General features: G+C 43.9%; 1 protein-coding gene across 1 annotated transcript in view; it reads right to left on the reverse strand.

Moving 5' to 3' along the window:
- The window catches only part of DOK5 (docking protein 5), a 206,916-nt gene that overhangs the window by 10,974 nt on the left and 182,997 nt on the right, over positions 1-12,945 (reverse strand). Inside the window, exon 7 of the mRNA XM_049869053.1 lies at positions 9,104-9,224. Within this exon, the coding sequence (XP_049725010.1) occupies positions 9,104-9,224 (121 nt within the window). The remainder of the gene's footprint in view (positions 1-9,103; positions 9,225-12,945) is intronic.

Raw genomic sequence — 12,945 nt, forward strand, 5'->3', positions numbered from 1 at the left:
AACGTGGAACAGAACTTAAATTCTTAAAAGTCCAGACATACTGGACCAGTTGAAACTAGAGGACTCCCTGAGACTATTGCTCTGAGATACTCTTTAAACTTTAAATCAATATTTTCCCTTGAGGTCACCTTTTAACGAAATGACAGATTTGCTCATAAAATAAAGAGTATCACCAATGAGTAATGAGCTCCTTTACAAAATCATCTATATGAGTCCTAAAAGTCAACAATGACTCTAAAGCAAAGATGAGAAGGTGAAGGGGCAGGGAAACTAGAGTACTGGAAGTGGTACAGTAAGAACAGAATGAATAAGAATGATAACACATTGTGGAAAATGCAACCAATGTCACTAATTTGTTTAAAATTGTTAAATGGGAACATAATTTGATGTGTAAGCTTTCGTCTTGTTGTTTTTGTTAGATGCCATTGAGTTGGTTCCAACTCATAGCCACTCTACAGGAAAGAGTAGAACTGCCCCATACCGTTTCCAAGGAGCAGCTGGAGAATTTGAACTGCCGATCTTTTGGTTTGCAGCCGAGCTCAGAGCTACTATACTTAGACGACAATAAAATATTATTAAAAAATAATACAATAAAATGTCTTAGTGCATGTAGAGGAGCCCTGGTGGTTAAAACGCTTGGCTGCTAACGGAAAAGTCGTTGAAGCTGGTGGTTGAACCCACTAGCTGCTCCTCAGGAGAAAGATGTGGCAGCCTGCTTCCGTAAAGATGACAGCCTTGGAAACCCTATGAGGCAGTTTTGCTCTGTCCTACAGGGTCACTATGAGTCGGAATTGACTCGACAGTGATGAGTTTGGTTCGATTTTTAGTGTATGTGGTGCCTGTCAGAAGCAGCACCTCCTCCTCTTCTTTCCAAGAATTAATTATAAAGTGATAATTCCAAAAGGAACCAGCAGGTGGCTGTCTTGGACTAAAATTGGGGGAAAAGTTTTTTTTTGTTTTTTGTTTTTTTTTTCTTTTTTCTCAAACCTTATTGATAAATTCCACAGTAAGGGTCTGAATGATTTCCAAGATTAACCTCCAGATCTGCCAGGAAAAGTCAATGAGGCCTTCACGTATGGCATACACTGGGCCATGAGGTTGATGACATTTCCCAGTTTCCTCTCTTTTTTTCCTTCCGGGGGTGTGGGAGGGTAGGAGTGAAGGGGTTGAGAGTGGAAAAATAGATAAATTTTTATTTTCCCATTTATTTGTTAAGCAAGATATTTTGGGGTAGTCTATGAACATTTTTTAAACCTTCAATAGTTATTATTTATCTTACCGTATTAAAAATATGTAGCCAATTGTTGTTACAGTTTCCCAAAAAAAAAAACCCAAACCCGTTGTCATGAAGTCAATTCTGACTCACGACAACCCCGTGTGTTGCAGAGTCAAGCTGCTCCTTAGGTTTTCTTGACTGTGATCTTCACAGTCAAGAGAGCAGCTGGGTGGGTTCAAACTGCCAAGCTTTGGGTTAGTACCAAAAAAAAAAAAAAACAAACAAAACAAGCTCATTGCCATGGAGTCAGTACTGACTCATAGCGACCCTATGGCTCAGTGGTTAAGAGCTATGGCAAGCTACAGCTGCTAACCAAAAGGTCGGCAGTTGGAATCCATCAGCTGCTCCTTGGAAACCCTATAAGGCAGTTTTACTCTGTCCTATAGGGTAACTACGAGTTGGAATAGACTTGACAGCAACAGACTTCGTGGCTTAGTTTACACTATTATTGCATTTCATCCAATCTCTTCTACTTAAATCTTATTTTCAAAAGAAAAGTACATTTCACTGCTTTTAAACTATTACAGAGGACCCCGTGAAATGCAAGTGGTATGTAATTGGCTACTAACCCAACTCATAGCTACTCATAAATAGGGACCCTATAAGACAGAGTAGAACTGCTCTACAAGGTTTCCAAGGAGCGGTTGGTGGGTTCAAACTGCCAACATTTTTGTTAGCAGCCAAACGCTTAACCAATGCGCCACCGGGGCTCCAAAAATAATAGTGTAAGTGGTGTATACATAACAAAAACTATGATGATATAACTGAAATATTGCAAAAAAAAAAAAAATAAGATGATGTGGGTATTAAAAACATTTGAGCTACGGGTGGGGCCAAGATGGCGGAATAGCCAGATGCTTCCAGCGATCCCTCTTACAACTAAGACCAGAAAAATCAAGTGAAATAATTATATTTATGACAAGCTAGGAGCCCTGAACATCAAAGGCAAGGTTAGAAACCGGACTGAGTGGCAGGGGGAGAAAGAGACCATTCAGAAGCAGAGAGGAGTTGCCGGACCTGAATCGCTGGGTTCCCTCAGGCACCATTCCTGGAAGCAGCTGCAGCAGGCTGGTGGTAGCGTTCAGCCACAGTTTTCTTAGGGAGAAGCAGCCACCTGCACAGTCTACTCACCTCTGGAACCTGAGAAGAATAGCGCTCTTGGCAAAAGCTAAATACTTGTGTATATTTTACAGCCCCCCCCCCCCCAAGCCAGCTTCAGTGGCTATTGACTTCCCTGGGCCTGAGATAGGCCCATCTGAGTGCCCTGAGCCATGCTTCTGGACTAGGAGAAGGAATAAATATACAACAGGGGGAAAAGATAATTTGCCAGGTCCACCAACCTGGGGAGCTTAGGACAGAAGCAGCTCCTATCCAGGCATAAATGGTTTGTGGACTTTGAATACATTTCCCACCTGCATGGAACTGTGTGGGCCTATACCAGGAGAACAGCCCCTTGCTGGCAGACTGGGACTGTTTAAGCCGTGTGGTGGAGAGGAAGGTGTCTGATATTTGACATGGTTTTCCCTATTAAACACGGTCCCTGCCTACCCATATCAGGTGCCTAAGGACTGGTGGCTCCACTCAAGTCACCCAGCCATCTGTGACAGGGATCCAAGGATAACTGATACATCCCAGTCCTTATAACCAAAAGTGTTGGGTACCTATGGTACATGTGCAGAACCTGCCTACCCATACACTCTAAGGAACAGGGACTCACTTTCCTCAGAGACACTCAGGGGACAGTTCCCAGCCCACTGCCTTGTTCAGAGCATGACCCCCTGCTGCAGCTGTATACCGGTACCTACACCAAACACCTCTGCCCCTCTAAGACTGTAGGACAGAGCCTATACCACACACTTGATGACTAGTTACCTGGACACTAGAACTGAATCCACACAAAAAAACTGAATAGACTCATAAGCTCATACACCTGATAACAGCTCTAGCCATCTAGGGACAGGACGTCAGAGCCCCAAAGGTGAAAATAATCAAGGTAGCTCACTCAAGAAACTCATTTGAGCGTATCAAAACAAAACAAAGCAGAGGTGGAGCCAAGATGGTGGAATAGACAGACGCTTCCGGCAAGCCTTCTTTACAACAAAGACCTAACAAACAAGTGAAACGAGTATATTTGTGACAACCTCAGAGCCCTGAGCATCAAAGGCAAGCTTAGACAATGAACTGAGGGGCCGGGGGAGGAAGAGACCATTCAGAAGTGGAGAGGAGTTACCCGACCTGAATTGCAGCGAGCCCTCAGGCACCATTCCTGGAGCGGTGGTGGCAGCAGCAGCGGGCTGGTACTAGCGTTCAGCCGCATTTTCCTCAGGGAGAAGCAGCCAGCCACACAGCCTACTCACACCTTTGGAACCTGAGAATGACACTCTCGGCAAAAGCTAAGTACTTGCGTATATTTTACCGCGCCCCCCCCCACCCCCAAGCCAGCCTCAGCAACTGAATCCCGGGGCCTGAGATAGACCCTGGTGAGCACCTAGAGCAATCCTCCCAGCCTTGGGAAAGGAAAAAAAAATTGCAAATGGGGGAAAAGATAATTTGCTAGCTCCATTAACAGGGGGAGCTCAGGACAGAAGCGGCTCCTGTCCAGGCATAAACCTCTCATCTCCCCTCCAGGCAGGAGACGCCAACATAGTCTCAATTGTCCACTTGATCCAAGAAGCTCATTCCTCACCAGCATCACTCTCCAACCCATTGTCCAATCCAATCCATGTCTGAAGAGTTTGCTTTGGGAATGGTTCCTGTCCTGGGTCAACAGAAGGTCTGGGGACCATGACCACCGGGGTCCTTCTAGTCTCAGTCAGACCATTAAGCCTGGTCTTATGAGAATTTGGGGTCTGCATCCCATTGCTTTCCTGCTCCCTCAGGGGTTCTCTGTTGTGTTCCCTGTCAGGGGAGTCATCAGTTGTAACCAGGCACCATCTAGTTCTTCTGGTCTCAGGATGATGTAGTCTCTGGTTCATGTGGCCCTTTCTGTCTCTTGGGCTCATAATCACCTTGTGTCTTTGTGTCTTTGGTGTTCTTCATTCTCCTTTGATCCAGGTGGGTTGAGACCAATTGATGCAACTTAGATGGCTGCTTGCTAACATTTAAGACCCCAGATGCCACTCTCCAAAATGGGATGCAAAATGTTTTCTTAATAGATTTCACTATGCCAATTGACTTCGATGTCCCCTGAAACCATGGTCCCCAGACCGCTGCCCCTGTTACACTGGCCTTTGAAGCATTCAGTTTATTCAGAAAACTTCTTTGTTTATGGTTTAGTCCAATTGTGCTGACCTCCCCTGTATTATGTGCTGTCTTTCCCTTCACCTAAAGTAGTTCTTATCTACTATCTAATTAGTGAGTGCTCCTCTCCCACCCTCCCTCCCTCCCCCCTCCCATAACCACAAAAGAATGTTTTCTTCTCAGTTTAAAGTATTTCTCAAGTTCTTATAATAGTGGTCTTATACAATATTTGTCCTTTTGCAACTGACTAATTTCACTCAGCTTAATGCCTTCCAGGTTCCTCCATGTTATGAAATGTTTCACAGAATCCTCACTGTTCTTTGTCGAGGCATAGTATTCCATTGTGTGAATATACCATAATTTATCCATTCATCCGTCAATGGGCACCTTGGTTGCTTCCATCTTTTTGCTATTGTAAACAGTGGAGCAGCTGATATTTTGACAAAGGCCCAAAGTCAGTTAAATGGGGGAAAGACAGTCTTTTTAACAAATGGTGCTGGCATAACTGGATATCCATCTGCAAAAAAATGAAACAAGACCGATACCTCACACTATGCACGAAAAAAAACTCAGAATGGATCAAAGGCCTAAATATAAATTTAAAACGATAAAGATCATGGAAGAAAAATAGAGACAATGCTAGGTGCCCTAATACATGGTATAAACAGTGTACAAAACATTACCAACAGTGTAGAAAAGAAACTAGATAACTGGGAGCTCCTCAAAATCAAATACCTATGCTCATCCAAAGACATCGCCAAAAGACTGGGAAAAGGTTTTTAGTTACAACATTTCCGATCAGCGTCTGATCTCTAAAATCTACAGGATACTGAAAAAACTCAACTACAAAAAGACAAACCAATTAAAAAATGGGCAAATGAAATGAACAGACACTTCACTAAAGAAGACTTTCAGGCGGCTAACAGATACATGAGGAAATGCTCACGATCACTAGCCATTAGAGAAATACAGATCAAAACTACAATGAGATCCCATCTCACTCCAAGAACGCTGGCATTAATCCAAAAAAACACAAAATAATAAATGTTGGAGAGACTGGAACACTTATACACTGCTGGTGGAAATGTAAAATGGTACAACCACTTTGGATATCAATTTGGTGTTTCCTTAAAAAACTAGAAACAGAATTACCATAGGATCCAACAATCCCACTCCTTGGAATGTATCCTAGAGAAATAATAGCCTTTACACGAACAAATATATGCACACCCATGTTCATTGCAGCACTGTTTACAATAGCAAAAACATGGAAGCAACCAAGGGGCCTATCAACGGCTGAACGGATAAATAAATTATGGTATACTCACACAATGGAATATTACGCATCAATAAAGAACAATGACGAATCCGTGAAACATTTCATAACATGGAGGAATCTGGAAGGCATTATGCTGAGTGAAATTAATCAGCTGCAAAAGGACAAATGTTGTATAAGACCACTATTACAAGAACTCAAGAAATAGTTTAAACAGAGAAGAAAATATTCTTTGATGGTTAGGAGAGTGGGGAGGGAGGGAGGGAGAGGGGTTTTCACTAATTAGATAGTAGGTAAGAACTATTTTAGGTGAAGGGAAAGACAATACATAATACAGGAGAGGTTAGCACAACTGGACTAAACCAAAAGCAAAGAAGTTTCCTGAATAAACTGAATGTTTCGAAGACCAGCGTAGCAGGGGTGGGTTTGGGGGACCATGGTCTCAGGGGACATCTAAGTCAATTGGTATAATGAAATCTATTAAGGAAACAGTCTGCGTCCCACTTTGGAGGGTGGTGTCTGGGGTCTTAAATGCTAGCAAGCAGCCACCTAAGATGCATCAATTGGTCTCAACCCACCTGGAGCAAAGGAGAATGAAGAACGCCAAAGACACAGGGTAATCATGAGCCTAAGAGACAGAAAGGGCCACATAATCCGAGACTGAATCAGTCTGAGACCAGAAGAACTAGATGGTGCCCAGCTACAACCGATGACTGCCCTGACAGGGAACACAACAAAGAACCCGTGAAGGAGCAGGAGAGCAGTGGGATGCAGACTCCGAATTCTCGTAAAAAGACCAGACTTAATGGTCTTACTGAGACTAGAATGACCCCGGAGGTCATGGTCTCCAGACCTTCTGTTAGCCAGACAGAAATGATTCCTAAAGCTAACTCTCAGGGATTGGACTGGATTATGGGATAGACAATGATACTGGTGAAGAATGAGCTTCTTAGATTAAGTAGACACATGAGACTACGTTGGCATCTCCTGCCTGAAGGGGAGATGAGAGGGTAGAGGGGGTCAGAAGCTGGCCGAATGGACATGAAAAGAGAGAGCAGAGGGAAGGAGTGTGTCTCATTAGGGGGAGAGCAATTAGGAGTATATAGCAAGGTGTTTATAAATTTTTGTATGAGAGTCTGACTTGATTTGTAAACTTTCCCTTAAAGCACAATAAAAATTAAAATAAAAAAGAGAGAGAGAGAAAAAAAAAAGCATTTGAGGCGACCAGATCTAACCCAGCAATCTCTCTACCTCCATCATGGAAACAAAGCCTAGAAAGTAAGCTTGTTTATCAACACCGTCGTTCTCTCAGCCACTCATGCAGTCACTCCGGATATATTTTTGAGCATCTATCAACCCCTCCGCTAGTGACTACAGTGTAGAATCACAAAGATGAGACGATAAGTATCTCTTGGTGCCCTCTTTCCATGGTTCATTCTTCCAACAAATATTTATGGAATGGACACTCCATGTAAGGCACTGGGGACAAAAGGGTGAGGATAGACATGACCAGCTCTCTTGGTGGAAGAGCAGGTTGTGAGTCAAACATCTGCACGGGTACATGTGAAACAAAGGCTCTGATAAGAGCTATAGGGAAAGATCATCACCTTCAGCCTGTGAGGACATATTAGCAGAAATGTTCACCCTAGTCGAAGTCTAGAAGGAGTCCCTGGGTAGTATGCACGTTTAACTGCTCCATTACTAGCTGGAAGGTTGGCAATGAGAACCCACCCAGAGGTACCTCGGAAGACAGGCCTAGTGATCTGCTTCTGAAAGGTCACAGCTTTGAAAAACCCTATGGAACATTTCTACTCTGCACACATGGAATTGACTTGACAGCAACTAACAACAACCACCTAAGTCTGGGAGGACTTCCATGGGGAGGAGCTGCTGGAGGGGAGACCTGAAGATGAGAAAGAATTAATTGTGGGGGGGCGGTGAGGGTGGAGGTGCAGTGTTCCAGGGAGAAAGAAAGTAGGTGAAAACCTCTCTGGCTAGAAATAACCAGCAGGGAAGGGCTGAAGGAATACTGATGTGACAAAGACACTTATGACTGAGGTCAAGGGAAAGTCACTGTTTTCTGTGGTCATTCTTTCATTTATTCAGCCAATTTCTGCATAAAAACTAGGTGTCAGGGAGGGTACTAGACCTTAGTGATACAGCCCTACTATGAATAAGATCTGCCTTGCCCACAAGGACCTTGCACGGGTGCTCTTCAAAGCTCTCTGATCTTGCATCTTATCTGTGAAGTCTTCCCCAAGGATCCCCAAAATATGCTATTTATTTATAACTCCTATATAAACAAGTAATACTATGCACACCATAAAACATAAAAATGTCCATCTAAAAGGATAAGATAAAAATATTTAAACAGAAGCGCTATTGTTCTTGCTGGTCCCCCAGTAGGCCATTCTGGAAGAGGTGCTAGTTAGGATCTGCTTAACTCACACAGCAGAACCAGAACCCGGGACTTCCTACCTTAGTCCAGGGCCCTCCCTATTAGACCAGTGGTTTCCAAATGTGAGTTGGCATCAGATGCACCTAGACCACCCCCACAGAGTTCCTGATTCCATAGATCTGGAGAGGAGCCTGGGAATGTATACTTCTAGTAAGTTCCTAAGTGATGCTGGTGCTGTTAGTGCACAGACCACATTTTGAGAATCCAGGGGTAGAACTCAGGCCTCTTGTCCAGAGCCTATGTAGGAATTTGTTGAGAGTGCTAATTTCTAAGTTATATTCTACACCATAAGGCCACTACCTCTCTGAGAGTTTGTCATAGTGTGGTGGCTTGCTTGTTGCTGTGATGCTGGAAGCTTTGTCACCAGTATTTCAAATACCAGCAGGGTCTGTCATGGTGGACAGGTTTCAGGGAAACTTCCAGACTAAGGCAGACAAAGAAGAAAGACCTGACAATCTACTTCTGAAAATTAGCCAGTGAAAACCTTATGGATCACAACAGATTATTGTCCAATATAACACTGGAGAATGAGCCCCTGGGCTGAAGGCACTACATGGTAGCTGCAACAATGGACCCAAACACACTAACAATCATGAAGATGGTGCACGACCAGGCAATGTTTCACTCTGTCATCCATGGAGTAGCCATGAGTCAGAGCAGACTTAATGGCAACTAACAACACCGTAACTTACAAACTGGAATCTCTGGAGTGGCGGGTCCAAGAGTCTGCATTTTAAACAAGGTTTCCCAGGCCGTTGTGATAGATGCAAATATTGGAGAAGCAGGGGTCTGAAAGATCCAGTGCCCCTTGTAGTAGGGTGTTGATGGGGTTCCAGCCCTCCTCCTGGCTTACCTTGCAGGCGGTAGAGCTGGCCTGTGCTGTGCTGCCGGGTAATGTGTTGCCAGTAGGCGCTGCGGGGCAGGGGCACCATGGTGCTGAGCGAGGCGGCCCGCTCGCTCATCTTCATCTGGAGCTGCAGGGAGAGGGAAGACAGTGGGCATCAGTAATGCTGGGGCTGAAAGAGAGAAACTAGAGCAGGAATTCCTGGTACCACGGGTCAGCCAATCAGCAAATCAAAGAGCATGGGTGGTGGTGATGGGTGGCTATTATTTCTGCTTGCTTGGCAGCACCCAGTAGTCAACTTGCTTGGAGGTGTTCCTGGGACTTCCTTTGGGGCACCTCTCACCAGTCAAGGTTGATCCCTGTAGCCCTGGTGGAGCTGACCCCACTAATGACTCGAGAGTGGGATGAGCCAATCATTTCATCTTCCTTGAGAACAGTTCGGGGGTAGGCAGTGACCCAAGCCAGGCCAATAAGACACAATTCAGGGATACCCATTAGAGCCTTGGGGAAGAGCATCACTAGCCTACTTTGTCCATTGTTCCATCCTGGGGCCTAGAGTATTTCCTGGTCCACAGCAAGCACACAATAAACCCAAGTTGAATTCAATCAATGAGCTTCCTTGTGGGATTATTGAGAGGATATGATGTAGGACTGGAGCCCATCTTGGAACAATGAAAGGAGAACTTTCAGTGACTGGAGACGCTTCAGAGGGAAACAGCTGGGAAAGGAGAGTGAGGTGCTTGACAGGCTTTTCTGAGACCTGGAATCCAGCTGAAATCCACAGGCGAGCCCCAGAATTTTCAATTATTTGGGCCGGTTACTATTTTTCTGCATAAGTTGATACCAGTTTGAGTGTTCTGTCACTAGCATTAGCAAAAAAAAAAAAAAAAGCTCTGCTCACCCAAGGGCCTTTTCTAGGGTGATTTTTGTTCCAGCTCTTGAGGGAGGAAAGAGGAAGATGGGGCTTTTCCTCAGGCAGCTGACAGTCTACCTAAAGGGACAGGGTAAGTCCCTCGACGCTTGGAGAGAGTCAAAACTCCAGCAAACCAGGAGGGGAAATTGACTATATGAGGGACGTTTCGGAGTGAAGAGGTCTTCATAGGGTGGGTAGGATAAAAAACAAAGGAGAGGTAAATTAGACAACTCATGCAGGAAGAGAGGGAGGGCAATTTGAGGAGTCCTCCGGCTCCCCCTCACCTGAGTCCCTGTCTTAGTCCCAATCTTTAGGTTGTCTCATTTCTCCATAACACAAGGAGTGACCATATGCGTTGCTTGAGTTCCTGGAGTTATCTGAATATCAAATAACCCATGCCCCAAACCTGTTGCTGTTGAGTCCATTCCAACTCATAGTGACCCTGTAAGACAGAGCAGACCTGCCTCATAGAATTTCCAAGGAGCAGCTGGTGGATTTAAGCTGCTGACCTTTTGGTTGGCTGCCAAGCTCTTAACCACTGCACCACGAAGGCTCCAACCCACACCTTGTCTTATTAAAATGTTCTCACAAACACACAAAGATTTGTGCCAGGATGTTCACTGGGATATAATTTGCAATTTTGGAAAGCTGGAGGCAACTTCAGTATCCATCTCAGGGCCTGGTTAATGGCACTTAGGCACAATGGAACACTCGGCAAGTGTTAACAAGGGAAAGATTTACACCTCCTGAAAAGGAAACATCACACATTGTGTCATTAAGGAAAAGCAGGGAGCGGCAGACCGCTGTGTGTAGTAGAATGCCATTTTAACTTCTCCTGTGGAGAGCAGGGCATTAAACACCTCCCCATCTGGGCTGTGCAAAAGTTCAGTGAGCTGACGGCTGCAATGCACTTGGTTCTGGCTTACCACAAAACAGGCACTCAGGAAAACGGAGGCTATTATTATTATTATAAATTCCAATGCCCATTTAAAGATTTAAAAAACCAAAACACTCTCTACTCCGCAAATCTAGACATCCTGGTAGTTGCAGGCCTAATTATCTGCACAGTCATACAATAACACCAAAATCACACGAGGCTTCCTCCCTGGAGACCGAAACACATTGCAGATGATGATATGCAACTTGAAAAAAAATTATAATCATTTACTCAAAAGATAATTTAACTGATATGTGTTGCATTTACGCTTGCTGAATTAAACTCTCCGTCCCTCAACTGGCACCTCTGCAAACGAAAGGCCTAGTGATCTGCTTCCGTAAAGACTACAGCCAAGAAAACCCTATGGAGCAGTTCTACTCTGCATATGCGAGGCCGCCATGACTCAGGGACTGACTCCAGGACAGCTAACAGCATCGTCATAGCATGATTACCAAAATATTAATAACCCGGATGTGTCCTCAGGTAAAATAAAGCAGCACTAGGTTTCCTGGGGACACTGCTCCCTAAACATGTCTTCTGAGGTCAAGAGGGCAAAAAGCGAAGAAGGAAGCTGGTAGGAAAGCTCTGTGATTATTTCTGTATCCAAGAAAGTCTCAAAGTTCAAGAGCAAAACAAAACAAACAAATCTTATCTATTCACCAGTGACTGCTAGTGACATTCAACCTCATGGACTTGGAAAGCAAGAAATTAAAGGAAAAAAAAAAAAACTTTAAATTTACAAAAACACAAGGTAGTGGTTATTTGACTTTTTTTTTTTTTTTTTAGTATAAAGAAAACATTTGCAGAAGAGCAGTAACTTCAAATAATTCACCACATAACTGCAAATACATTGAGGCAGCTCAGCAGGATTTGACTGTATTTTTAGAAAGCTTATTTAGGAACAAGAACCAAGTGACACCAATGTTATGCTTCACAGAGAAAAGCACAAAAGCTGCCTTTTTATTTCTTTTTCAACCTCTTGAACGAATATCTAGCTTTATGAAAGGGGCATTTTAATTGTCTTTGGAGAAAGATGATGATAAGGACCTTCTTATTTAACATTGCAAAAATGTCTGAATTCTGTTACAATGAAAGGACATGGCAAGTCATTCGGTCAAGTGTCTAGCAGGAAAGCTTCCACCCTTGTTCTTTTTTTATTGCTGCAAAGAACTCTTTTATTGTGATATGAAACTACCAGTTAGGTGGTAAGGGAACCGGTGCTCATAGATACCACTGGTGTAAATATAAATTAGCGTCATATTTTGGAGGTGTCAAAATTGTATCCTGGAGTATCCAAAGAAGAAAAGGGTTGTGTTCTTCCTCCTTTTTTTTAAAAAAAAGGACATTATATACTTTGATTTTTCTGTTTACAATAAACATGTAACATAGTTTTTTCACATTAAGAGAGCAAAACAAGCCAACATCATAAAAATTTAAAGCACGGGAATTTTTGCTATCACAGGATATAAATATGCCTGAAAAAACCTCCCATTTTGTAAAATAGTTGGACAAATATGGTTATGGGAAGGCCATTCAAAACATATGCAAATATATAACCAAAGCCTTAACAATTGTTACTATGGGGGATAGATGGGACAGTCCCATTGCCACTGAGTTAATTCAGACTCATGGTGACCCCATGTGCATCAGAGTAGAACTGTGTGCCACAGGATTTTCAGTGGCTGATTTTTCAAAAGATGGCCAGGTCTTCCTTCCATGGCACCTCTTGTTATTGCTGTTAGGGGCTGTCCAGTCAGTTCTGACTCCCAGCTACCCTATAGGAGAGAGTAGAACTACCCCATAGGGTTTACCAAGGAGCAGCTGGGGGAGAAAAACAAGTAGAGTCAAATGCAAGACAGCATTGTAAGGGCGAAGACAGAAAGAAGGGTGGGGTGCCCTGGGAGGGCAGGACGAGGGCATGGGAATCAGACCAGAAGGAAGTGACGGAGGGAATACGGCAGCCAGGGACGACTCCCGGGAGAGCTGCCACCCACACATGCT

Source organism: Elephas maximus, chromosome 25 (genome assembly GCF_024166365.1).
Source record: "Elephas maximus indicus isolate mEleMax1 chromosome 25, mEleMax1 primary haplotype, whole genome shotgun sequence".
Taxonomy (NCBI): Eukaryota; Metazoa; Chordata; class Mammalia; order Proboscidea; family Elephantidae; genus Elephas; species Elephas maximus.